Source organism: Pituophis catenifer, unplaced genomic scaffold (assembly GCF_029215685.1).
Source record: "Pituophis catenifer annectens isolate HBS135680 unplaced genomic scaffold, rPitCat1.0.hap2 SCAF_9, whole genome shotgun sequence".
NCBI classification, from domain to species: Eukaryota; Metazoa; Chordata; class Lepidosauria; order Squamata; family Colubridae; genus Pituophis; species Pituophis catenifer.
The window spans coordinates 25,539,718-25,565,162 of NW_027256889.1; the positions used below are offsets into that span (position 1 = coordinate 25,539,718).

General features: G+C 42.6%; 1 protein-coding gene across 1 annotated transcript in view; it reads right to left on the reverse strand.

The window, feature by feature from the left end:
* ADGRB2 (adhesion G protein-coupled receptor B2) overlaps positions 1–25,445 on the reverse strand; it is a 329,562-nt gene that overhangs the window by 147,000 nt on the left and 157,117 nt on the right. Inside the window, exon 4 of the mRNA XM_070949232.1 lies at positions 18,915–19,079. Within this exon, the coding sequence (XP_070805333.1) occupies positions 18,915–19,079 (165 nt within the window). The remainder of the gene's footprint in view (positions 1–18,914; positions 19,080–25,445) is intronic.

Genomic DNA, 25,445 nt, shown 5'->3' on the forward strand with positions numbered 1-25,445 from the left:
GAATGGCTTTTGAATGTGGTCTGGAAAACACTGCTGAAATTTCCAACTATCAAGAAATATCAGATTCTACCAGGGCAATCATCTGGAAAAGAACTAGGCAATTTTCTACTTAACTTTCATCTGTATTTCATTTATACTTAAGCCAAATCACTTGAGATTTTCAAGAAGAGATTGGACTGCCATTTATAAGAAATGGTGTAGGGTCTCCTGCTTGGGTGGGGGGTTGGACTAGATGACCTATAAGATCCCTTCCAACTCTGTTAATCTGATCAAATGTTTTTACTTTGCCCTTTGGAACATCTTGCCCCCTGACGAGAAGTCGGTTCCAATCCTCCTGACTTTCCCTGGCTCTGCCAGTTGGTTTGAGCTTCAAATGGAGGTTTCACATTGGGCATCGTTGAAAGATTAATAACATATCTCACTTCCCCAGTTCTCATCCTATTTCCTCTCTCCCCATCTGGAAAGAGTGCAGAGAAGAGCAATGATTAGGGGACTGGAGGCTAAAATATATGAAGAACAGTTGCAGGTATTGGTCACGTCTAGTTTAGTGAAGAGAAGGACTAGGAGCAATAATGATAGCAGTATTTCAATATCTCAGGGGCTGCCACAAAGAAGAGGGGGTCAATCTATTCTCCAAAGCACCTGAGGGCAGGACAGGAAGCAATGGATGGAAACTTATCAAGGAGAGAACCAACCTAGAACTAAGGAGGAATTTCTTGACAGTAGAACAATAAACTAGTGGAATGGCTTCCCTCCAGAAGCTGTAGGTGCTCCATCACTGGAGGCTTTTAAGAAGAGACTGGACAGCCACTTGTCTGGAATGGCAAGGTCTCCTGCTTGAGCAGGAGTTGGAGTAGAAGACCCCACAAATTCCCTTCCAACTCTATTATTCTGTTACTTTAGCTAGGACTGAATATTTGGATCTTTATAACATTTTGTTTATTTTTGTTTATTTATTTATTTTGATTTATATGCCGCCCTTCTCCGGAGACTCAGGGTGGCTTACAATGCGCTAAGCAATAGCCTTCATACTTTTGTATATTTTATACAAAGTCAGCTTATTGCCCCCACAAACCGGGTCCTCAATTTACCCACCTTAGAAAGGATGGAAGGCTGAGTCGACCTTGAGCCTGGTGAGAATTGAACTCGCAGTAATTGCAGGCAGCTGGAAGCTAAATACTACCTTTTAACAGTAGCATTAGTCTGCTGTGCCATTCAGGCTCAGCAGACTATAGATTTTGTATAATTTTATCTTTTTAATATTGTAAGCCTCCAAGAGTTACTCTGTGGTAAAATGGGCGGACAATACATTTTACAAACAAACAAGTAAATACTTTGACTTTCCTGAAATCTGACAATAACCGGTTACCTTCTAAAAATTACCACAGCTTTGCTAGAGGATTAGCCTGTTCTATCCTGTTCTGTTCTTGCTTTGTCTTTTTAAATTCTGATCGCTCCATTCCTCCAGAGACCCAGACATTGGCAGATTAACAGTTGAAGCACGCCTGAATAATTGCTGGCTAGAGAGTGGTCATAACTTCTTCATCTCGGGATGCTAAGTGGAACTTGCACTGAGTCCAAGGCAGGATAATGATTCCATGAAGAATACAATACGATTAAAAATACTGCAGATTTGGCACGTACCACAATGCTTACCACAAAACAATCTGGTCCACTTTCCTCCATTGGTGGCTATTTTTAACAGCATGTCCAAAGATAGATTCTGTGGCTTGTGTTCCAACTGAGCTAAGCCATAGTTTGCTTCAATATGTTAACACTAAACCACAGCCAGCTGGCTTCTGCTACCTGCTGCAGTTTGCACTATTCTAAATCAAACCGAACACCTTTTGGCGACATTGGCTGAACCATTTTTCGTGAAACCACGAAGGCCAGTTTGCTATTTTCTGATTTCCAATCAGGTTTAATAAAGGTAAGGTATCATTATACCTATAGAAGTCTCCTGTTTCTTACACAGAGTTTTTTTTTTTTTTTTGACATGCCAATTGCATGCTGTTAGGAACCACTTTTCCCCTCCAAATCCTCAGCAAATGACCAAACAAGGCCCCACATTTTTTATTTTTTTTTAATTTGATTTATATGCCGCCCTTCTCCGGAGACTCAGGGCGGCTTACAATGCGTTAAGCAATAGCCTTCATTCTTCTTTTGTATATTTTATACAAAGTCAGCTTATTGCCCCCATAAACTGGGTCCTCATTTCACCTACCTTAGAAAGGATGGAAGGCTGAGTCAACCTTGAGCCTTGGAGAGATTCGAACCAGCAGAAATTGCAGGCAGCTGTGTTAATAACAGGGTGCACTAAACCCCTGTACTATCAAGGCTCTTCAATGAATTTGTTATTCATTTCTACATGAAATGAAGCTGAAAACCCGGGTTCAAAAAGAATAATTTGCTCACAGCACCCTGATGAGAAAAATGGAAGAAAGGTACCCTTTGATGAGTCCCAATGACAAGGAGGTGTCAAAAATCCAGGTCTCTCACAAATGCCCTGATGGATGCCAGCAAATTCAGCTCCATTTGATGTTTTCAGGCTTGGCAACCCAACACTGATTCGCCATCATGAGCGCAGACTATTAATCATTGGTAAACTCTTTCATATATATATATTTTAAAGACCAAGCTACTAAAAGCTTTTCAGGACTGGCAGAGACCAGTTTTTACCAAAGAAAGGAAGGAGATGAAAGAGTCCTTGACAAAAGGTGTAAAAAAGCCACTTTCTCTGTGTGGCCTTCTCAGAGACATAATCTAAGCTCCCTACCTCAGGAAACCACTTCCCCAATTTTTTAAAATAATGTTTACAGCTTTCAAAATGACAACAGAAAAAAAAGGAGGGGGAGAAAGAACAATACACAAAGATGCATTATCAAGTGAAAAAAGAAAAGAAAAAAGAAAACCCTGCCAAAGTGCTTAAAAAATGAATAAAGAAAAGATACAACTACTCCTCAACTTACCACCACAATGGAGCTCAAAATTTCTCTTGTTCAGTGAAACATTTGTTCAATCAATTTTGCCCCATTTTATGACCTTTCTTGGCACAGTTGTTAAGTGAATCGCTGCTGTTGTTAAATTAGTAACACGGTTTTTATGTGAACCTGGCTTCCCCATTGACTTCCCTTGTGAGAAGGTCGCAAAAGGGGATGACATAACTCTGGGGCACTACAACGGACATAAATGCGAGACAGCTGCCAAGTATCTGAGTTTTGATCACATGACCATGGAGACACTGCAATGGTCGTGTGAAAAACGGTCACAAATCACTTTTTTTAGTGCCATTCTAACTTTGAATGGTCACTAAATGGACTGTTGTAAGTTGAGGACTATCTGTATATCAGTAGTGAAGGTTGAATCACTGGCTACATCTTTCCTTTTGGGGGGGCTCTGAATCAATGAGGGTGGCTCCCCCCCAAAATGCTATTTGAATTCTAAAAGGACTTAGGAAAAGTCCTTTGTTACTTTTCTAGGGGAGTCTGATACCTAGATACTTTCTAACCCACCCCTGCAATTCTTCCCTGGAGCCCTCTTAAGCTTGTTTCAGAGATGGCCCCCTTAAGTGACCTGACCTAAAACCCCAAAGTCCCTACCTCAGGAGACCAAACACTGACTTTAATGGTCCTTCATTAAGTGATGAAAGAGGTAATGCGTAAATGATGGGCGCTGCAGAGGTAAGGGGGATGATGAGGGAGCAGATAGAGGTGGACTCAACTCAAATCCGATAAGGCACAGCGTGAAACCCATTTGAAGGCTTACACTGTGGAAACAACATGAAGTAAGAAAGCCATTTTTCCAGCATGTATTGCATCTGCAAACTCATGGCCTGCTGAGTTGTTTTGAGTCTGAAGAGGCTGATATGTATCATCTCCGTTCTCCCAGAGTTCAATTACAGAATCCTCAGAGACACAATGTGACACCTTGAATGACTTTCTTGGTGGAATAAAAAAAAATGTCTTGCATTCACGCCAGTTAGGATGCCACAACTGATGCAGAATGAATTAAGACCCTATTTATACATTGGCTTAATTTACATAACCAGCCATTTCACTGTAATGATTCTGGGCAACTTACACCATTTCCTCTTGCAGTTGGGTACGTGTTTTAAAACTACTTCCTCCATGACTTCTAAGCTCGTTTCTATCTACATAATCTGTGTACTCATCCTTCCTCATCCTAGTGCAATGTTCATGCATCGTCAAGTTGATATCAGCTCTTAGCAACCACATGGATAGATTTTCTCCTTGACAATCTACCTTAACAACCACACAACCTAAAAATGCACCTTTTAAAAAGGTACTCGATTTTAATTATTGCCTTTAATGTTGGTTTTTAATGACATATTGCTGAAAATCTTCAATAGGCAGTAGGTTAACACGTTTTAATAAATAGGTACAATCCTCTCCTCCCACACACACACTTAATTTAATCATACCTGCCCCAGAAGATGGCAAAGGGAATCCCCTTCTATATTATCCCATGTTAGGACGAGTAGAGGCCAATTTGAAGGAGCTTTGACCTTGCTACTTGCAAATAACTAGGTACTGATGCTCCTTAAATCATTTTTCGTGATTTGGATGGTTAAAAAGTGATGAGCATTGAGTAGTATACAACACAGCACATTTGAAAGCTGTAATCCTAAAAGGAAAATTCAAGTGATAACAGGGCACGAGCTCCAGGAGGAGAAGTGTGTATTCAGAACCATGGTGGCACAGTGGTTAGAATGCAGAACTGCAGGCTACTTCTGCTGCCTGCCGGCTGCCTGCAATTTGGCAGTTCGAATCTCACCAGGCTCAGGGTTGACTCAGCCTTCCGTCCTTCTAAGATGGGTAAAATGAGGAGCCAGATTGTTGGGGGCAAGAGGCTGACTCTGTAAACCGCTTAGAGAGGGCTGTAAAGCACTGTGAAACGGTATATAAGTCTAAGTGCCATTGCCATCTTCAACCAGGTGTGCTTCCAAAGGTAAGGTGACCAACTTTTTTACAATGAGAAGGACGACACGTGTGTGTGTGCCGTGTCGTGTTTCAATAAGAAGTAAACAAAGCCACTTACGCGCAGCACACTCTCTCAAAACAATTCTCCTGTGCAGAGCGCATGCGTCTCATAATCATGTCACGCCACACTGTACCGAGCTTTGACGAATCGTCATGTCAAATACAAATATGTCACATCACATGCAACAGATCGGATTGGCATCAATAGAATATGGAGGTTTACAGATTAGTCTTCAAATATCAAAAAGGAGGATATGTAGGAGGACACTTTTCAAGAAAGGACAGAACTTACAAAAGAAGGACTGTCCTCCCTGAAAGAGGACAATTGGTCACCTTATCCAAAAGCCTTCGCACTGCAGCCCTGAATGTGGTCTTTCACAGCTGTGGTCCCACCATCCAAATCATAAATCTAGAGAAGAGAATCTTCTTCTCCCTAATAAGGCAGGGTTTCTTAACCAGCTGGGGAATTCTGGGAATTGAAAACTCCCATATCTTAAAGATGCCAAGGCTGAGAGACATTGCCTTAAGGAAATCATGAGATCGGTGATTCCTAGATTGTCTGGGCTTCCCAGCTAGCTAGAAGTCTGAATCTGATAAATTGCCTTGACTTTCTCTTTTGAACCTAATCTAATCAAGTTGAACAATGCAATGCTATGCAGGTTTGCTCTGTGGGTGGGATTCAGTTCAGTGGTGGGTTTCAAATTTTTTTTACTACCGGTTATGTGGGTGTGGCTTAGTGGATGTGGCATGGCTTGGTGGGTATGGCTTGGTGGGCGTGGCAGGGAAAGGATACTGCAAAATCCCCATTCCCTCCCGATCAGCTGGGACTCGGGAGGCAGAGAATAGATGTAGTGGGGCCAGTCAGAATTTTTACTACTGGTCTTCTGAACTACTCAAAATTTCTGCTACCGGTTCTCCAGAACTGGTCAGAACCTGCTGAAACCCACCTCTGATTCAGTTGGGAGTCAATCCTTACAGCCTCCCACCCCCACCCCCCACCCCCGGCAAACTGGAAGATGCTGGTGCAGCCACACTGCATTTCTGCAGACCTATAACTAGAAGGTAGGTGCATGGTTTATTGCTGGAAATAAAAAGCTGTGGACTGGGAACAACCATGCAGGAGATGAATATTTACTACTTTCATTATGCCCATTGCTCAACTTCAAACTCTTCCCTAGGATCAGTTTATCTTGAATGGAGGTAATTGAATTAAGCTTGAATTAAACTTCTCTCTTCAGCTATAGGAATTAGATTTTTTTTAAAAAAATAAGAGAGGGTCAAGCTTTCCTCCCATTTAGCCCCACTCCCTTAGTTTCCTATCTCTATATTACTGCAGAAAAAACAATGGCTACCAACCTGCCTTCCATTGAGGACCTGTATACTGCACGAGCCAAAAAGAGGGTTGTGAAAATATTTACAGACCAATGGTAGGTTGCCCCCGGTTCGCACCGGTTCTATAGAACTGGTAGTAAAACCAGCGGGAGGCTCCGCCCACCGATACTGACATCACCAAAATGCTTCTGCGCATGTGCGCGGCCCCATTGCGAACTGGTAGTAAAGGTAAGTAGAACCCACCCCTGCTACAGATCCCTCGCATCCTGGACATAAACTGTTTCAACTCCTACCCTCAAAATGATGCTATACAGCACTGCACAGCAGAACAACTAGACACAAGAACAGTTTTTTCCCAAACGCCATCACTCTGCTAAACAAATAATTCCAACGCTGTAAATGATTTACTAAGTCTGCATTACTATTAATCTTCTCATCGTTCCCACCACCCATCTCCTTCCACTTATGACTGTATGACTGTAATTTTGTTGCTTGTATCCTCATGATTTGTATGATTTGATTTGATGTATGACTATCATTAAGTGTTGTACCTTATGATTATTGATGAATGTATCTTTTCTTTTATGTACACTGAGAGCATATGCACCAAGACAAATTCCTTGTGTGTCCAATCACACTTGGCCAATAAATAATTCTATTCTATTCTATTCTATTCTATTCTATTCTATTCTATTCTATTCTATTCTATTCTATTCTATTCTATTCTATTCCATTCCATTCCATTCCATTCCATTCCATTCCATTCCATTCCATTTTGTTTGAAAGCTACAGTCCTAGGAACACTTCCATGGGAACAAGTAGGATTCAGCCTGTGCTGTTCATTCCACAAGAATCATTAATTTGCTATGAAGATTGCAGTGAAACTGTTGATTTACTTTGCTCAGGATCTTGTCACAAAGAATCAATTGAAGAACAATTGAAAGTAAGATCATCAGAACAATAAAAATAGAAGCCAGCATTTTCCTTTTCTACCCAAAAATTTATTTTAGAATTTTCTTTCAAAGGAGGAAAGAAGTTCAGGGAAAAGGAAGCCTTCAAAATGTCCCTCAAAGAAGAAAAAGCTATTAGAGAACTCCTGGGTAGAATAGTCCTAGTACTCAATGTACTGACCATTCATTTAATGACAGTTTGAAGTTATGACAACCTTGGAAAAAGTGACTTACGACTGTCACATCACCCCACCCCTGTGGTCACATGATTGCATTTATGATGGTTGCAGCATCTTGGAATCAAATGATTACAATTTACAACCTTCCCGAACTGGATTCACTTACCACCATGGTAAAAATGGTTGCAAAATTGAGTCCGATCAAACAATGACTCACTTAATGACCACATCGATTAGTGCCTGAAATTCCAGTCCCAATTGTGGTTATACATGAAGGACTACCTATATGCTGTTCCTGTACTGGTTTAGTTACAAGGGGATGTCCTGTCTTTCACTGCACAATGTGTCCTCCCCCACCTCCAACGATAAAATGCTACTCCAAGGAAGCTACCCCAAGGAACCTAAAAGAAATTCTCAAGCACAATAAGAAAAAGCCCCAGCAACAAAAATAATTCGGGGGCTGGAGAGTAAGACATATGAAGAACAGTTGCAGGAATTGGGTATGTCTAGGCTAGTGAAGAAGGGACGTGGAGGCTCAGTGGCTAAGACGCTGAGCTTGTCGATCAAAAGGTCAGCAGTTCGAATCCCTAGTGCTGCATAACAGGGTGAGCTCCCATTCCTTGTCCCAGCCAACCTAGCAGTTCGAAAGCACGTAAAAAATGCAAGTAGAAAAATAGGGACCACCTTTGGTGGGAAGGTAACAGGGTACTGTGCATCTCTGGAGTTGAGTCATGCCGGCTACATGACCATGGAGACGTCTTCGGACAGCGCTGGCTCTTCGGCTTTGAAACGGGGATGAGCACCGCCCACTAGAATCAGGAACGACTAACACCTATGTGTGAGGGGAACCTTTACCTTTACCTTTACCTTAGGCTAGTGAAAAGAAGAACTAGGGGTGACATGAAAGCAGTATTCCAGTATTTGAGAGGTTGCCACAAGGAAGTGGGGGGGTCAATTTATTTACCAATGCTCCTGTAGGCAGGACAAGAACCAATAGATGGAAACTAATCAAGGACAGAAGCTATCTAGAACTAAAGAGAAATTAGAACAGGTGAGAACAGTCAACTAGTAGAGGGGTTTGCCTTCAGAAATCATGGACGCTCCATCACTGAAGGTTTTCAAGAAGAAACTGGTCAGCCACTTGTCTGAAATGGTATGGGCTCTCCTGCTTGTGCGGGAAGTTGGACTAGATGACCTCCAAGGTCCCTTCCAACTCTTCTATTCTTTTCTGCTCTGCTCTATTCTATTTTATATCCCCCCCCCCCAAAAAAAACAACCCTGAAGCAGATGAAGCAATATGATTAAATGAGGAAACTTTTGTGGGGAACTCAGCCGAATTCACCTGGCTGGTCGATTAATCCATTTGTTGACTTTGTCCAGTGCATTTAATCATGAAGTCTTCCAAGAGGCTGCTTCATACAACATCCTAATCAACTAAAACAATAACATCAGAACAACAGTCCTAGAAAAGGTGAAAAGGAGTCAATCCCTGCGTGTTTGTTTGTTTGCACAGAGCCCTTTTCCGCGCTGCCTTCTGGTTCAGCATTTTTTTCCTTTCGAGGCACTAATCTGTTGAAATGTAAGCCAAAGTGTCCTCAGCGTAGTTGAGGCGTCTGCTCACACTCTCGTTTACTGCACCATTGATTTCAATTGACAAAAAAACAAAAAAAAAACAAGAGAGTGGGGAAAATATAGAGGTGAGCGATGCAGTGGGAAGAAAGTGGCTTTGAGAACTCCTGTTCCACGCTATCAGGACGCTTCTCCGCTGGGAAGGGTTATGCAAAGAATTCATAATGAAATCTCAGGCAAGACAATAGCTACAGAAAATTTCAGGCGTGCCTCGGCAATAGCTACAGGAGAAGAATTGAATTAAAGCTCGTGCAAGATAAAAGAGGTTCTGCGGAGAATGAAGTCTGGTACAACTCTATTACCGAAGGTCAACAGTGCAGCTAAAGTTCTCACTTATCAATTAATGAGCAATAAATATTGGACAAGGTATATGGGGTAGAAATTTAATCTTATCTCAATGGAAGGAGGTGTCCTTGATCTTCTGTCTCACTGTCTCTCTGAGCTTTGAGACTAGAAGCCCAATCTGTAGGAAAGCAGATTATTTCAGTACACGCAGTCCTCAACTTACAATCACCCTGAGAATCAGGTTTTCTGTTACTAAGCAAAGCGGTTGTTAAGTGAGTTGCACCCAATTTTATCACCTTTTTTTGCTATAGTTGTGAAGCAAATTATTTCAGATTGATAAATACATCATATGGCCATTAAGCAAATCTGCCCCCCCCCCAATTGACTTTGCTTGTGGGAAGTCAGCTGCGAAGGTTGCAGATGACAATCAGAAAACCCTGAGTTTGCTGCAACTGTCCTAAATACATGCCAGCTGTCAATCACCCAAATTTTAATCAGGGGACGCTGCATCAGTCCCAAGAGCAAGGACCAACTGCCACTTTTTTCAGTGTCAATGTAACTTAGAACAGGCTGAAGAGAAAGATTATTTCACAAACTGTAAACAAGATTTGATTTTCATTGAGGCAGTTTCTTTACTATCTAAAATAGAAGATGAAAACAGGGATACAATTTTTTTTTTTAAAAAAAATGCTGGTTGGAGAAATGATGAAACAGCAATGTCTCACAATTTGGTTGTGGAAGGAAGTTATGTGTTAAACATAGAACAAGGTTTGCACATTATTTAAGAGGACATCCCCTGGCTTTCAAGGGGCTTTGAAGGGGTTTAGAGCAGGGGTCTCCAACCTTGGCAACTTTAAGCCTGGAGGACTTCAACTCCCAGAATTCCCCAGCTGGGGAATTCTGGGAGTTGAAGTCCTCCAGGCTTAAAGTTGCCAAGGTTGAAGACCCCTAAGTTAGAGGCTATAGGTAGCTTACAGGGCCCAACCAGACCCCCTAAGATCTAAATCTCTCCTAGTATTGTCCTTTCCTGGCTGAAAAATCATCCTTAAAGTTGGAAAAGGATCAAGACGAGAAGATGGTGAGGTGGCCCCAACAACAGTGATATCAGTTGGTATCAGAATCCATCACTCCTGGGCTTTGTGAGCCACACTTTATGCCAGAGTCTTCTCCACTATAAGAAGCCATGGAGAGGAACTATTTAGAAACTGTTACAGCAACAAATAGAGCAGAATTCCCAAGAGAAAAGGTAGTGCAAGAAGAGGGGAGCAAACTTGCAAGATTCTGTTCATATAGCCTAGCTCAATGAAGCTTAGCTCTAATCTTCTTAATGGAGTCTGTTTCCTGAGCTGGACAACCTTGAAGAGCTGATGTTCACATAACCAACAGGAATCGTATTGTGTCTCTTTAGAAACCAGGGTGTGTGGAAGCAAAGCAAGACTGATCTGAGAGCAGCCTGGCTGGAAATCAGGATAGGGCATCACCCACCCATCTCCTTCTCTCTGTTCTCTCCTTCTCTCCTTCCTTCCTTCCTTACTTTCAACCATCCAACTCCTTTCCTCCCCCTTCCTTCCTTCCTTCCTTCCTTCCTTCCTTCCTTCCTTCCTTCCTTCCTTCCTTCCTCTTCTTTTCAGTCATCACTAATGCTCTGAACTTTCCTGGAATCCTCAACCCTTATCTGGGTCTGTCTTGGCCTACCAATGTTGACTACTAGTAGGAATTCCATTCCTTTCACACACTGACTGCTTTTATAAGTACAGTTTTCCCTGCTGGATTTTCAGCCAAAAAAGCACCAGATAAGTGACTCAGCCTCAGGGAGCCAGGAATCACCTGTCAGCTGAACAAACTATTCAATGCCAGATAAGACATTTGACACTTAAGTAACAAAGATATCCTATTACTAGGATCTTCAAATGTATACATTCTTTCTTGTAGGCATTCATAAATGTACTGGGATAGTCGAATATGTACCTACTCTCTCTCTCTCTCTCTCTCTCTCTCTCTCTCTCTCTCTCTCTCTCTCTCTCTCTCTCTCTCTCTCTCTCTCTCTCTTTTAAAATATACTTTCAATTTTATTTGCAGCATACATTTAGACTCTAGATGGATACAGCATCACTTGGATCCAGTGTCCAATGGCTTTGGCGGGCAAGTTGGAGTGGAATTTGGCTCGCACCATGCCACTGTAGCTATTTTTTCAATGGGGACCATGAGGGATATATAGATAATCCTCAATTTATGACCACAGTTGTGACCAGAATTTCCTTTGCTCAGCAAGGCAATTGTTAAGTAAATTGTGCCCAATTCAACAAAAAAATTTTTTTTGCCACAGTCATTAAGCAAATCATGTGATCATTAAGCAAATCTGGCTTTCTCCATTGACTTTGCTTGTCATAAGCTATCTGGGAGGGTCGCAGATGGTAATCCCATAACCCCGGGATGTTGCAGTCATTTTAAATACATGTTGGCTGCCAAGTGCCGGGTTTTAATCACATAACCATGGGGATGCTGCATTGGTTGTTAAATGGAAGGACTGGTTGACCGTCACTATTTTCAGTTCCCCTATAACTTGGAACAAGTCAAGGTCTACTGAAGTCAATCACAAACCACCCATTTCCCAGAAAGGAAACTGAGAAGGTTGCTCCCTCAGACACTTGTTTAGATTGCCAGGATTCTTCCAATCTACTCTTTCATATATTTTTTTCAGGGTAGATGGAAAATGTTTTGAGCAAAGCACCGATAGTAAAATCGGGCATATCTCACTTAACTGCTTTGCTAGCTCATTTTTCACTTTGCTAGTGAAAATTCTGGCCACAATTGTGGTCATACGTCAAGGACTATCTACAGTATATAAGGACTCAAGGATTCACCTTGTAACTCCTTACATGGTGAAACACCTGGGAAATTCTGATCTTTATATATATACATAAACATATACATAAACATATACATATATATATATACATAAACATACACACATATATAAATATACAGGTGAAACTCGAAAAATTAGAATATCGTGCAAAAGTTCATTTATTTCAGTAATGCAACTTAAAAGGTGAAACTAATATATGAGATAGACTCATTACATGCAAAGCGAGATAGCTCAAGCCTTGATTTGTCATACTTTTGATGATTATGGCTTACAGCTCATGAAAACCCCAAATTCACAATCTCAGAAAATTAGAATATTACATGAAATCAATAAAACAAGGATTGTACATAGAACAATATCGGACCTCTGAAAAGTATAAGCATGCATATGTACTCAGGACTTGGTTTGGGCCCCTTTTGCATCAGTTACTGCCTCAATGCGGAGTGGCATGGATGCTATCAGCCTGTGGCACTGCTGAGGTGTTATGGAAGACCAGGATGCTTCAATAGCGGCCTGCAACTCTTCTGCATTGTTTGGTCTCATGTCTCTCATCTTTCTCTTGGCAATGCCCCATAGATTCTCTATGGGGTTCAGGTCAGGTGAGTTTGCTGGCCAATCAAGCACAGTAATCCCATGGTCATTGAACCAGGTTTTGGTACTTTTGGCAGTGTGGGCAGGTACTAAGTCCTACTAGAAAATGAAGTCAGCATCTCCATAAAGCTCGTCTGCGGAAGGAAGCATGAAGTGCTCCAAAATCTCCTGGTAGACGGCTGCATTGACCCTGGAATTAATGAAGCACAGTGGACCAACACCAGCAAATGACATGGCTCCCCAAATCAACACAGACTGTAGAAACTTCACACTGGACTTCAAGCATCTTGCAGTGTGTGCCTCTCCATTCTTACTCCAGACTCTGGGTCCTTGGTTTCCAAATGAGATGCAAAAGTTGCTCTCATCAGAAAAGAGGACTTTGGACCACTGAGCAACAGACCAGTTCTTTTTGTCTTTAGCCCAGGTAAGACGCTTCTGGCGTTGTTTGTTGTTCAGGAGCGGCTTGACAAGAGGAATATGACATTTGAAGCCCATATCCAGGATCCGTCTCTGTGTGGTGGCTCTTGATGCACTGACTCCAGCCTCAGTCCACTCCTTGTGAAAGTCCCCAACACTTTTGAATGGCCTTTTCCTGACAATCCTCTCCAGGCTGCGGTCATCCCTGCTGCTTGTGCAACGTTTTCTTCCACACTTTTCCCTTCCATATAACTTTCTATTAATGTGCTTTGATACAGCACTTTGGGAACATCCAACTTCTTTTGCAATTATCTTTTGAGGCTTTCCCTCCTTATGGAGGGTGTCAATGATGGTTTTCTGCACAACTGTCAGGTCAGTAGTCTTTCCCATGATTGTGATTCCTACTGAACCAGACTGAGAGACCATTTAAAGGTTCAGGAACCTTTTGCAGGTGTTATGGTTTAATTAGCTGATTAGAGTGGGAACTTTGAGCCTAGAATATTGAACTTTTTCACAATATTCTAATTTTCTGAGATTGTGAATTTGGGGTTTTCATGAGCTGTAAGCCATAATCATCAAAAGTATGACAAATTAAGGCTTGAACTATCTCGCTTTGCATGTAATGAGTCTATCTCATATATTAGTTTCACCTTTTAAGTTGCATTACTGAAATAAATCAACTTTTGCACGATATTCTAATTTTTCAAGTTTCACCTATATATATATAAATACTCAAAATTTCTTTTACCGGTTCTCTAGAACCTTTCAGAACCTGCTGGATTTCACCCCTGTATATACACCAATAGAAATCCAGCAGGTTCTGACAGGTTCTGGAGAACCGGTAACGGAAATTTTAAGCAGTTCGGTGAACCAGCAGTGGAAATTTTGAGTAGTTCGGATAACTGGCAAATACCACCTCTGGCTGGTCCCAGAGTGGGATGGGAATGGAGATTTTGCAATATCCTTCCCCTAGGAGTGGGGAGGGAATGGGGATTTTGCAATATCCTTCCCCCAAGGAGTGGGGAGGGAATGGGGATTTTGCAGTATCCTTCCCCTGCCATGCCCACCAAGCCACGCCCACCAAGCCATGCCACACCAGACACATCAAGCCATGCCCACAGAACCGGTAGTAAAAAAAAAAAAAATGGATATATAAAAATTAGGCAGACTTTTGAGTATCCACCAATGCTTTCACCACCAGTTGTAACATTTTATATCGTTTTGTTTTGATTTTGTTTTTAATGCACTTTTTGTTTGCAATTCGGGACAGTGCCTGTAATAAAAATATTCATTCATTCATTCAAGCACCATTTACATTGTCTGAGGGGCTGATGTGGCTCAGAACATTCTTGGAAACAAAGACGGTGCTGGAGTCTGGCACTTGTTTTTGGAACAATCCAATTTTCTCATTTATCTTTCATTAAAAGAACCTTTGAAAAAAACTTAGCATGGCAGAGGGATCACGAGGCAGAAATCGGTTGGCACTTGCTGCGGAGCCCAGATGGACAAAGCAAGATCAGAATTTAGAGTACCAGCATCTTATCCAAACAGACAGCAGAGCAAACTTTGCTTTTAAGTTAAAAATGCAATAAATACCAAGAGTTCTGGAGAATGGGAGGTGAAACAGAATGAGATGGGGAACCATTTTTGCCTGTCACCTACAGGCCCGGGACTTACAAAGTGAAGGGTGGAAAATGCCTTAATGAAATAGCACAGATTACAAACATGCTTATCATTAAGAGTCCTTGGGGTTTGTTGTTGTTAGTTGCGAAGTCATGTCCAACCCATCGCGACCCCAAGGACAATGTTCCTCCAGGCCTTCCTGTCCTCTGCCATCCTCTGGAGTCCATTTAAGCTCACGCCAACTGCTTCAGTGACTCCATCCAGCCACCTTGTTCTCTGTCATCCCCTTCTTCTTTTGCCCTCCAACTTTCCCAGCATTAGGCTCTTCTCCAGTGAGTCCTTCCTTCTCATTAGGTGGCCAAAGTATTTGAGTTTCATCTTCAGATCTAGCCTTCTAAAGAGCAGTCAGGGTGGATCTCCTCTAGGATTGATTGGTTTGATTGCCTTGCAGTCCAAGGGACTCGCAAGAGTCTTCTCCAGCACCAGAGTTCAAAGGCCTCAATTCTTTGGCGCTCAGCCTTCCTTATGGTCCAACTTTCCAGCTTTGGGGTTATTATTTCATTAATTCTCCATTGTAACTACAGGTCATGGCCTGTAATCAGACCTATTGACTTCCTACTATGTGTGAACAAGATCTGAACTAGCAGAGGAAGGGGGAGACAAAGGAGAGCCTGAATGGAGGAGTGATTTATGATAGAGCATGTTCTGGGGCTAGATCAAAGCAAGCACAAAGCTATATCAAAATGGGAACCAAGACATGGGTTTTTTGGACAATCTCTTGCTTCAAGGGGACTTCATACAAAGGTACAAGTACAACTTATTTATTTATTCATCACATTTCTACACCACCCATCTCATGTAAGTGACTCTGGGAGATTTACAATATGTATGTATGTATGTATGTATGTATGTATGTATGTATGTATGTATGTATAAAATGTAAAAGTACCGTATTTTTCAGAATATAAGACACACCTTTTTCCCCAAAAAAAGAAGGTAAAAATTTGGGTGCTTCTTATACTCCAAATGTAGCCCGGCCCAGCTTCTCAAACAGAGGTTTCAGAGGCTTAAAAAAGCATCAGAAGCGAAGCTTCAGAAAAGAAGCCCCCAAACAGAGCTTTAGAGGCTTTTTTTCTGAAGCTCTGTTTCGGAGGCTTTCAGAGGCAGGAAAAAAAGTTTTTTTTTTGAAACAGAGTTTCAGAAGTTTCAGAGGCAGAAAAAACAAAACAAAAAGAAGCAAAGCACAGAGCTCACAAGCAAGGAACCTGTTGCTAAAATTCACCTCTGGGAACAGCTGATTGGGGGTATTCCGGGAGGCTGATCCACCTGCCAATCAGCTTTTTTCTTATTTTCCTGCCCAAAAACTAAGGTGCATCTTATACTGTGAAAAATATGGTGTGTATACATACACACACACACACACACACACACATACATACATACATACATACATACATACATACATAATTTTAAAGGTTAAGTTTAAAATATTAAAAGGTAAAGAGGTTAAAAAAAAGGTAAAGCAACATTCTGAAGACATAAGCCATCCACAAGGTTACATATCACTCTTCAGCCCCCATGCCAATAGGTCATAACACTCTTTCTGAAAATCAGGAGACTGGGGGCCTGCTTCACTTCACCTCTATGGCTAAAGGTAGGGGCAATGGCAGAGAAGACTCTCTCTTCCTGGATCCCACTGCCAAGGTTGAACCCAGGGGTGGAATCCAAATTTTTTTACTACAGGTTCTGTGGGTGTGCCTTGGTGGGCATGGTGTGGCTTGGTGGGCGTGGCAGGGGAAGCATATTGCAAAATCCCCATTCCCTCCCCACTCCAGGGGAAGGATACTGCAAAATCCCCATCCCCTCCCAACTCTGGGACCAGCCAGAGGTGATATTTGCCAGTTTTCCGAACTACTCAAAATTTCCGCTACCGGTTCTCTGAATTGCTCAAAATTTCCGCTACCGGTTTTCCAGAACCTGTTGGATTTCACCCCTGGCTGAACTGCTTTTGAAATGTTTAGGACTTATCACTATTCAACTTGCCAAAGAAGTGGGGGAGGGAAAGGGAAAAAGCATGCAGATGCGCCAGAGATGGACCGTGAGTGCCAAGAACCCACCAAGGCCACTGACAGAAAAGCAAACAGTTCTCAAAACAAAAGAACGATTCATAATTGGACATTGTGACTAACCAAGGGTGGGGAAAAGGAAAGCTATTGTTTAACTATGCATGCATTGCACAGGAAAACCCAGAGTTGGTTTTGATTCTTCAGTACCAAAATGGCATCTCCAATAAAGTTTTGATTTTGGGAGTTCAAAGTTCCTGAGACTGCCTACTTTTCTTGGGCTCACTAGTCGGACGGTTGACACCAGCAAGTTGAATTTTTTTAATCAGCAGGATCCATAACATGGTCTACCTGCCCGACCAGGTGGGATGGAACAATGTAATTGAGAGAAGATGGTTCCTCAGGTAACCTGGTCCTATGCCATGAAGGGCTTTAAAGGTGATAACCAATACTTTGAATTGGACCTGGAAGCAAAGTAGCACTCAATGCAACTTGTGTATCAGCAGAGTTACAGTTAGTTCTCAATTTAGGATTACAATTGAGCCCAAACATCTATGTTGCTAAGTGAGATGTTGGTTAAGTGAGTTTCCCCCCATTTTATGACTTTTTCTTGCTGCAGTTTTTCAATGAATCACTGCAGTTGTTGACTTAGTAACTTGTTGTTAAGTGAATCTGTCTTCCCCCTTGATTTTTCTTGCCAGAAGGTCGCAAAAGGGGATCACATGACCCTGGGACACTGTGACCGTCATAAATATGAACCAGTTTCCACAGTCTGAATTTTAGTCATGTGACCACAGGGATTCTGCGGGGAGTGTGAAAAATGGCTATGTCCCTTTTTACAGTGCTGTTGTAACTTTGAATGGTCACTAAACGAACTGTTGTAAGTCGAGGACCAGCTGTATGAGCACAACCCTAGGGAGTCCCAAGATTGTCCATGCAGTCCCATTCTGCGCCAGCTGCAACTTCTGGATACTCTTCAAGAGTAGCCCCATGACCAAATTGCAATACAAGTAGCTCTCAGCTTTTGACTACAATTGAGCCCAGCATTTATGTTGGCAAGTGGGAAATTTGTTAAGTGAGTTTTGCCCCATTTTGCGACCATTCTTGTCACAGTTGTTAAGTGAATCACTGCAGTACTTAAGTTAGTAACACGGTTGTTAAATGAACCTGGCTTCCCCCTTGACTTTGCGTGTTAGAAGTTTGCAAAAAGGGAATCAGTCACATGACCCCGGGACACTGTGATGGTCATAAATATGAACCCGTTGTCAAGCATCTGGATGTAAATCACATGACCATGGGGATGCTGCAATGGTCATAAGTGTGAAAAATGGTTGTTAAGTAATCACATCGTCATTAAACAAATCCAGATTCCCCCATTGACTTTGCTAGTCAGACTGCGAAGCAAAGATTGCAAATGGGAAAGACGCACCTCTGGGATGCTGCACCTTTTGGAAATATATGCCGATTGCCAAGGGCCTGAATTTTGATCATGTGACTCTGGGGGTGCTTCAACAGTCATAAGAGCGAGGATAGGTCATAAGTCACTTTTTTCTGTGTTGTTGAAACTTTGTACGGTCATTAAATGAATGGTTACCCTGTTTCCCCAAAAATAAGACATCCCCTGATAAGAAGCCTAATTGGGCTTTTCAGCACATGCACTAAAATAAGCGTCCCCCCAAAAATAAGCCCTCCCCGAACATATTTAAATGCAGAGCTGGAAATCAGGTAAGACGGCAAGAGGAGCCCCATCTTACTCCATGTGTCCCAAAATAATAAGACCTCCCCAAAAATAAGGCCAAGCATTTACTTTGGGGTTCAAAAAAATATATAAGACAGGGTCTTATTTTTGGGAAAACATAGTATAAGTCGAGGACTGCCTGTAACCATGGTCAACAGACAACTTTGGGGGAAGGAAAGAAGCAGCAAGAAGGCAAGAAGAAGGAAGGATATCTACTCTCTGTTTTCTCTTCACTTACCTGGGCAAATGGCAGTGTTGTTGCATGTCCTGCTCTCTCGCAGCAAGCCACTACACAGAGTCCCATAGGGTGAGGAGACACAGGAGCGTGTTCGCACCTGGGTGCCCTGCCCACAGGTAAGGGAACAGACACTCCATTGGGACCACTCTTCTGCTGCTGGATCTCCTGGGGAGAAAGAGAGACATATATGTCCAAGCACATCAATAGGAAGAAAAATGGATATGAAAGTTAAATCCTGGTGGCAAAGTGGTTAAAGTGCAGTTTTGCAGGCAAACTCTGTCCACAGCCTGGAGTTTGATCTTGACATGGTTTAAGGTTGACTCAGCCTTCCATTATTCCAAGGTCTGTAAAATTAGGGCCCAGATTGTTGGGGGCAATATGCAAATAATGCTTCTACATTGTAAACCACCCAGAGAGTGCTAAAAAGCACAACAAAGAATGTTCTTTCTGCGCCAACTCAGAAACCTCAAACTGCCCAAGGAGCTGCTGATCCAGTTCTACAGAGGAATTATTGAGTCTGTCATCTGCACCTCTATAACTGTCTGGTTTGGTTCTGCAACCCAAAAAGACAGACACAGACTTCAGAGGATAAATAGAATTGCAGAAAAAACAATGGCTACCAACCTGCCTTCCATTGAGGACCTGTATACTGCACCAGTCAAAAAGAGGGCTGTGGAAATATTTACAAACCCCTCGCATCCTGGACGTAAACTGTTTCAACTCCTACTCTCAAAACAACACTATAGGACACTGCACACCAGAACAACTAGACACAAGGACAGTTTTTTCCCAAACACCATCACTCTGCTAAACAAATAATTCCCTCAACACATTCAAACTAGTTATTAAATCTGCATTACTATTAATCTTCTCATTGTTCGCACCACCCATCTCCTTCCACTTATGATTGTATGACTGTAATTTTAGTTACTTTTATCCTTACGATTTATATTGATGTTGTTTCCTGATTGCTTATTTGTTCCCTATGATTATCATTAAGTGTTGTACCTTATGATTCTTGACTAATGTATCTTTTCTTTTGTGTACACTGAGAGCGTATGCACCAAGACAAATTCCTTGTGTGTCCAATCACACTTGGCCAATAAAAAATTCTATTCTATTCAAAGAGTGCTACAAAGCACTGTGAGGTGCTCTATAAGCTAAAAATGCTACACACATTTTTTTTAAAAAAAGCTACTACCAAAAGTCAAAGAAACACTCCCTAACAGCCAACACACAGATACAGTAAGCATGAAACAGCATCAGAGAAACAATACCCTAATCAAGGAGCATTCAAGGAAGCCAAACTCCTAACAAGACTGGAACTATTTATTGATTGATGAAAATTTGTATGGCCATCCAACTCACTCTCAGTGACTCCGGGCAATTTACGAAGATAAAAACCTGATAGAAAATGATAGAAAGCAATAACCTCTCTGATGACAACAACCAATCAGATAAGCCACTTGATGGGCTCCATTCCACTCTGGGTTCTCCAGGCCAATTGGCAAAACCAGTGTCAAAATTCAAAGTTTGCTTTTGCTGTTGCAACCATTATGGCTTCTCAGCTTGTCAATGAACCAGGGGGGAGAGAAGGGGGAGATGGAATGTAGTCTCCAGACATCAAGATGAGGGTGAGAGCCAAGGACAGTCCAGCAGGTGTTTTCTAAAGCCAAAGACTTTTTCTCATAACAAGCTGAACTAATAAGGGGAGGGAGAATTCTATATGTTAATTGTTGGGGTTTGCGTGGGAATTAGCTAGATCTGGCTTTGCCCTAATCAGTGCCGAAATGATATATTCAATAAAGTTTTGCTTTCAGAGATTGGATAGGCTCACTAGTGCTTGCCTGTTGGGTTTGTCAGTCAGAACATTGACAACAAGGTCTTCAGCCCTTTGCTAAAGAGTGTCAAAGTGGAGGCCTATTTTATTTTTGCAGAGATGATATTCCACAGGGAGGGAGCCACCACAGAGAAGGCCCTTCTTCTGGGTCCCTCCAGATGAAGAGGAGACCTCTAGCATTCCTTGCCTCCCTGCTCTGGTAGCTCAGATAGATGTAACTAGGAGAAGGCGATCCTTCAAATAACCTGATTGCAAGCCAAGTAGGGTTTCAAAGGTGACAATCAGCACTTTGAGTTGGAACCTGGAGCCTGGATAGCTCTGCAGACAAGGCACTGTAATTTAACACCAGCTGTCTGCAATTAAAGTAAGTTCGAATCTTGCCAGGCTCAAGGTTGACTCAGCCTTCCATCCTTTCTAAGGTAGGTAAATTGAGGACCCAGTTTGTGGGGGCAATAAACTGACTTTGTATAAACATACAAAAAGTATGAAGGCTATTGCTTAGCACATTGTAAGCCGCCCTGAGTCTCCGGAGAAGGGCAGCATATAAATCAAATTTTTTTTAAAAAAAATCAGAAACCAATGGAGCTCCCTCAGGAGAGATGACACATGTGCACACTTAGGCCTGCACAAAACCATGTGGGCCGCTGCCTTTTGAACCAACTGAAATGTTTATGAATGGTGGGAAATGGAAGGATTTATATTCCTTAGCAGTCATCTGGTTATTAATCTGATCAGCAGCCATCCATTCCCCACCATTCAGTCAAAACTGAAGAAGCTTCTTGGATGAGCAGTGAAACATTTTCAAGGGGGGGGGGATCAAATTAGTCCAGTTGCCTTTTTGAAAAGCAACTTTGAGACAACCAATTGAACTATGCTCCCATACACTGATGATGTTACCTAGCCAGATAACAAAAGATCTGCAGAAAAACAATCAATCTCCGAGAATATCAAGAACCCAACAGTTCAACCCTGAGCTAGATATAACTTTCTACCAGGGGTGAAATCCAGCAGGTTCTGACAAGTTCTGGAGAACTGCTCGTGGAAATTTTGAGTAGTTCAGAAAACCAGCAAATACCACCTCTGGCTGGTCCCAGAGTGGGATGGGAATGAAGATTTTGCAATATCCTTCCCCTGGAGTGGGGTGGGAATGGAGATTTTGCAATATCCTTCTCCTGGAGTGGGGAGGGAATGGAGATTTTGCAATATCCTTCCCCCAGGAGTGGGAAGGGAATGGGGATTTTGCAGTATCCTTCCCCTGGAGTGGGGTGGGAATGGAGATTTTGCAATATCCTTCTCCTGGAGTGGGGAGGGAATGGGGATTTTGCAGTATCCTTCCCCTGCCTCGCCCACCAAGCCACAACATGCCCACCAAGCCACGCCCACAGAACTGGTAGTAAAAAAAAATTGAATTTCACCACTGCTCTCTACTATTGTATTCAGCCATCTCACAAAAAATACTAGCAAAAATTTTGTCTCCTTCCTTGCACACAGATGGATCAATCAAGTACTCCGTTGCATCAACATTGTGGTTTAAAGTTTTTCTTTCAACCTGAATTAAAATGTCTCATTTTATAGTAGAGCATTTAAAGATGTGTTTGCTTTGACTCATTGAGGGCCCAGTGTAAATCAACGATTGAGTTTACTAAGATAACATGGGCCATTCTCTTCCTTCCAACTCAGCTACTCTGCTAGATTGTTGGTGTGTGTGGGGGGGTGTTTGTGGGGGTGGAAATAAGTGATCAACCCTCTTTATCCTGCCTTTGAACTTTCAAAGGGAAAGGCATAAAACATGCAATTACTAAAGAAAAGTAAATATATAAATATATATTATATTAATTTCCTTCTACCTAAAATATGCATTTTAAATATACTTTGATCTATTGTTGGAGCTAGGAATTTTGTCAGACCAAGAGTGTAAATAGCAAAAGACCTTGGGCAATTAAAGATTGATTCACAGGCAGTCAGTTCCATTTACACTAGAATTTGCAGAAATTGCTTTAAATCAGGGATTTTTAAGATAAAACTCCACTTATACTTTGGTTCTGGGATGTTTATTGAGCAGACTGAGCAAGTTTGGACTATAAATGTTAGCTTTTAATAATCGTCATATATGAAAAATTAGAACCAAGCCTTTGCGGCTAAGCAAACAAATCTGCACCGGTGAACATGACAGAAATGGATTGGTCACTGTGGACACAATCCTGTATCATGTGAACTGCAACACTTTGCTTTAGAAATTCCAATGAGATGACAAGGTTTTTGGTAGTTCCAAAATGGCTTTGAGATAGATAGAAGGATAGATGGACAGACAGATAAAGAGACAGGCATTGTATGTAGATAGACAGATCTGGTCCTTGACTTACAATCCTTTGTTTAGTAACTGTTAGCGTTACAACGGTACAGAAAAAAAATGACAACCTCACAATTACAAATGACACAGTCTCCCCTGGTCATGTGATCAAAATTCAGGCACTTGGCAATTGGCATATATTTACAACACTTGCAGCCTCACTGGGCTGTGTCATCACCGCTTGTGACCTTCCCAACTGGTTTCTGTCAATGGGGAAAGTGTTGTGGCCCGTATACGGTCTGTGCGGCTAGTGGCTGATTCGGACAGTGAGGAGGCTGGTGTGGTGCTGCGCCAGCAGCCTGTGCAGCTGGCACTCGAGTCAGACAATGAGGAGGCTGGAGAAGATGTGGTGCCAGAGGCAGGGATTCAGCCACGGCCTTCAGAACCTCCAGAAGCTCCTATAAGTGAAGAGGACGAAGAGGAGGAGCCTCTCCTCGATGCACGGGCGCGCAGAGCTGCCAAAAGGCAGGAGTGGCTCCTCAGGAGGAGGTCTCCTCGAGACTAAGGCTTGTGGCTAATTGGCCACTCTCTTAGCCTATTTAAGGAGGAACGCTGACTGAAGCAATTTGCAGGGAACAACTTTGTTCAGTCTCCTTCGTGCCTTGATCTTCGTTCTTTGCAAATTGCTTCTGGGCTTTCTGCCAATCATAGTAAGATTAAGATTATTTATTCTTCGGATTCTTGCAGGCTGTTAAGAAAGTTAATTAACAGCCTTTGTTTGAAAAAAAAAAACTGATTTAATTTAGTAAACTACGGTTTGTACAGACTTTGTGTCTGCTGCGTTCTTTAGGGTCCGTAGCTAGGGCAGAACAGGAAGCTGGATTTGATTTATGACTATATTAGTCATTTAACAACTGCAGTGATTTGCTTAACAACTGTGGCAAAAGGAGGTTTTAGAATTGGGCATGACTCATTTAACAACTGGAAGCCTGAACAATGGAAATTCTGGTCCTGGTTGTAAGTCTGGTCCAAGTTGTAAGTCACGGACTACTGATAGGAGAAAGAGAGAGAGAGAGATGGAGAGGGAGAGGGAGGGAAGGAGAGAGAAAGGGAGGGGGGAGAGAGGGAGAGGGAGATGGAGAGACAGAGAGAACTCCCTGGAATGAAATCAAGGTGAAAATTGTGTTACATTGGTTACATTTCATATGGTAGTTTTCTATGTGCAGATTCTTTTCGTGTTACCATTTTTCTAACAGAGGAAAGTATAAAACGGTGTTATAACGCGAAGTGGTAAAATTTAGAATTCTACCACTACATCCTCTTTTCTGCTAGACTTTTTTCCTTGGGTGCTAAAAACACATGCACACGTGCTATTGTGCACACATGCGTGCCCACACCCATAATGCAATGATCCCCGCACGCCCTGTCCCCCTGTGCATGTGTGCATAACCACCCGCATGCTGCCCTGCCCCCTGCGCAGGCGCGCGCGCCCCCTGCACTCCCTTATCCCCCCTCACAGGCACGTGTGACCCACCCATGCCCTCTTTTGGGCCTAGCAGGCCTCCCTGAAGCCTCCGGAGGCTGGAAACTGCTACCCCCAGCCTCCAGAGGCCAGAAACGGCCCATTTCCTGTCTTCCATAGGCCCATTTTTCACCCTCCCAGAGCCTCCGTGCGAGCCCTGTACTTACCTGGCATCCAAAACAGGCTGCGTGGAGATTTCTGGGAGGGGCAGCACGGGCATGCGTGTGATTCTCCTGCATGTGCGGCAGAGAGTCGAAAATCAGCTGGCCGGTAGGAGGTGCGCATGCATGCTCGGCGGAACTGACCTAGGGCGATGGCTCGTGTGCCCACAGAAATGACTCCACATGCCACCTGTGGCACGCATACCATAGGTTCACCATCACGGTGCTAGACTAATAGCCAACGACAAGCAATGAGAAACAGAAACAACCCCATAGAAGTAACTAGGAAAGGTCTGGTTTCATGCAATAGGCTAAAAACATCTGTTGGCTTGCTTTGTAGGGTCATGCATGGAGAGGAGGCAGGGGTGGGTTCTATTTACCTTTACTACCAGTTTGCAGCGGTGCCGCGTGCACTCTTCTGCGCAAGCGCAGACGCTTCTGTGCATGTGCAAAAACATTTTGATGATGTTGGGGTTGGTGGGTGGAGCCTTCTGCCAGTTTTTACTACCGGTTCTATAGAACCCGTGTGAAATGGGGGCAACCCACCACTGGGGGGAGGTGTCAATCAAGATGGTGGCTGTGACAATATTAAAGCTCTGTCTCTCGTTTGTCTGCTATGAATAAGGCTTATAAAAAAGGGGGTGAGGTTTACTTCATGTGGCTGCAAGCACCATTTTGACTTTTTTTTTTTTTTTACCCTGCCTCTTCAGGAGCAGTG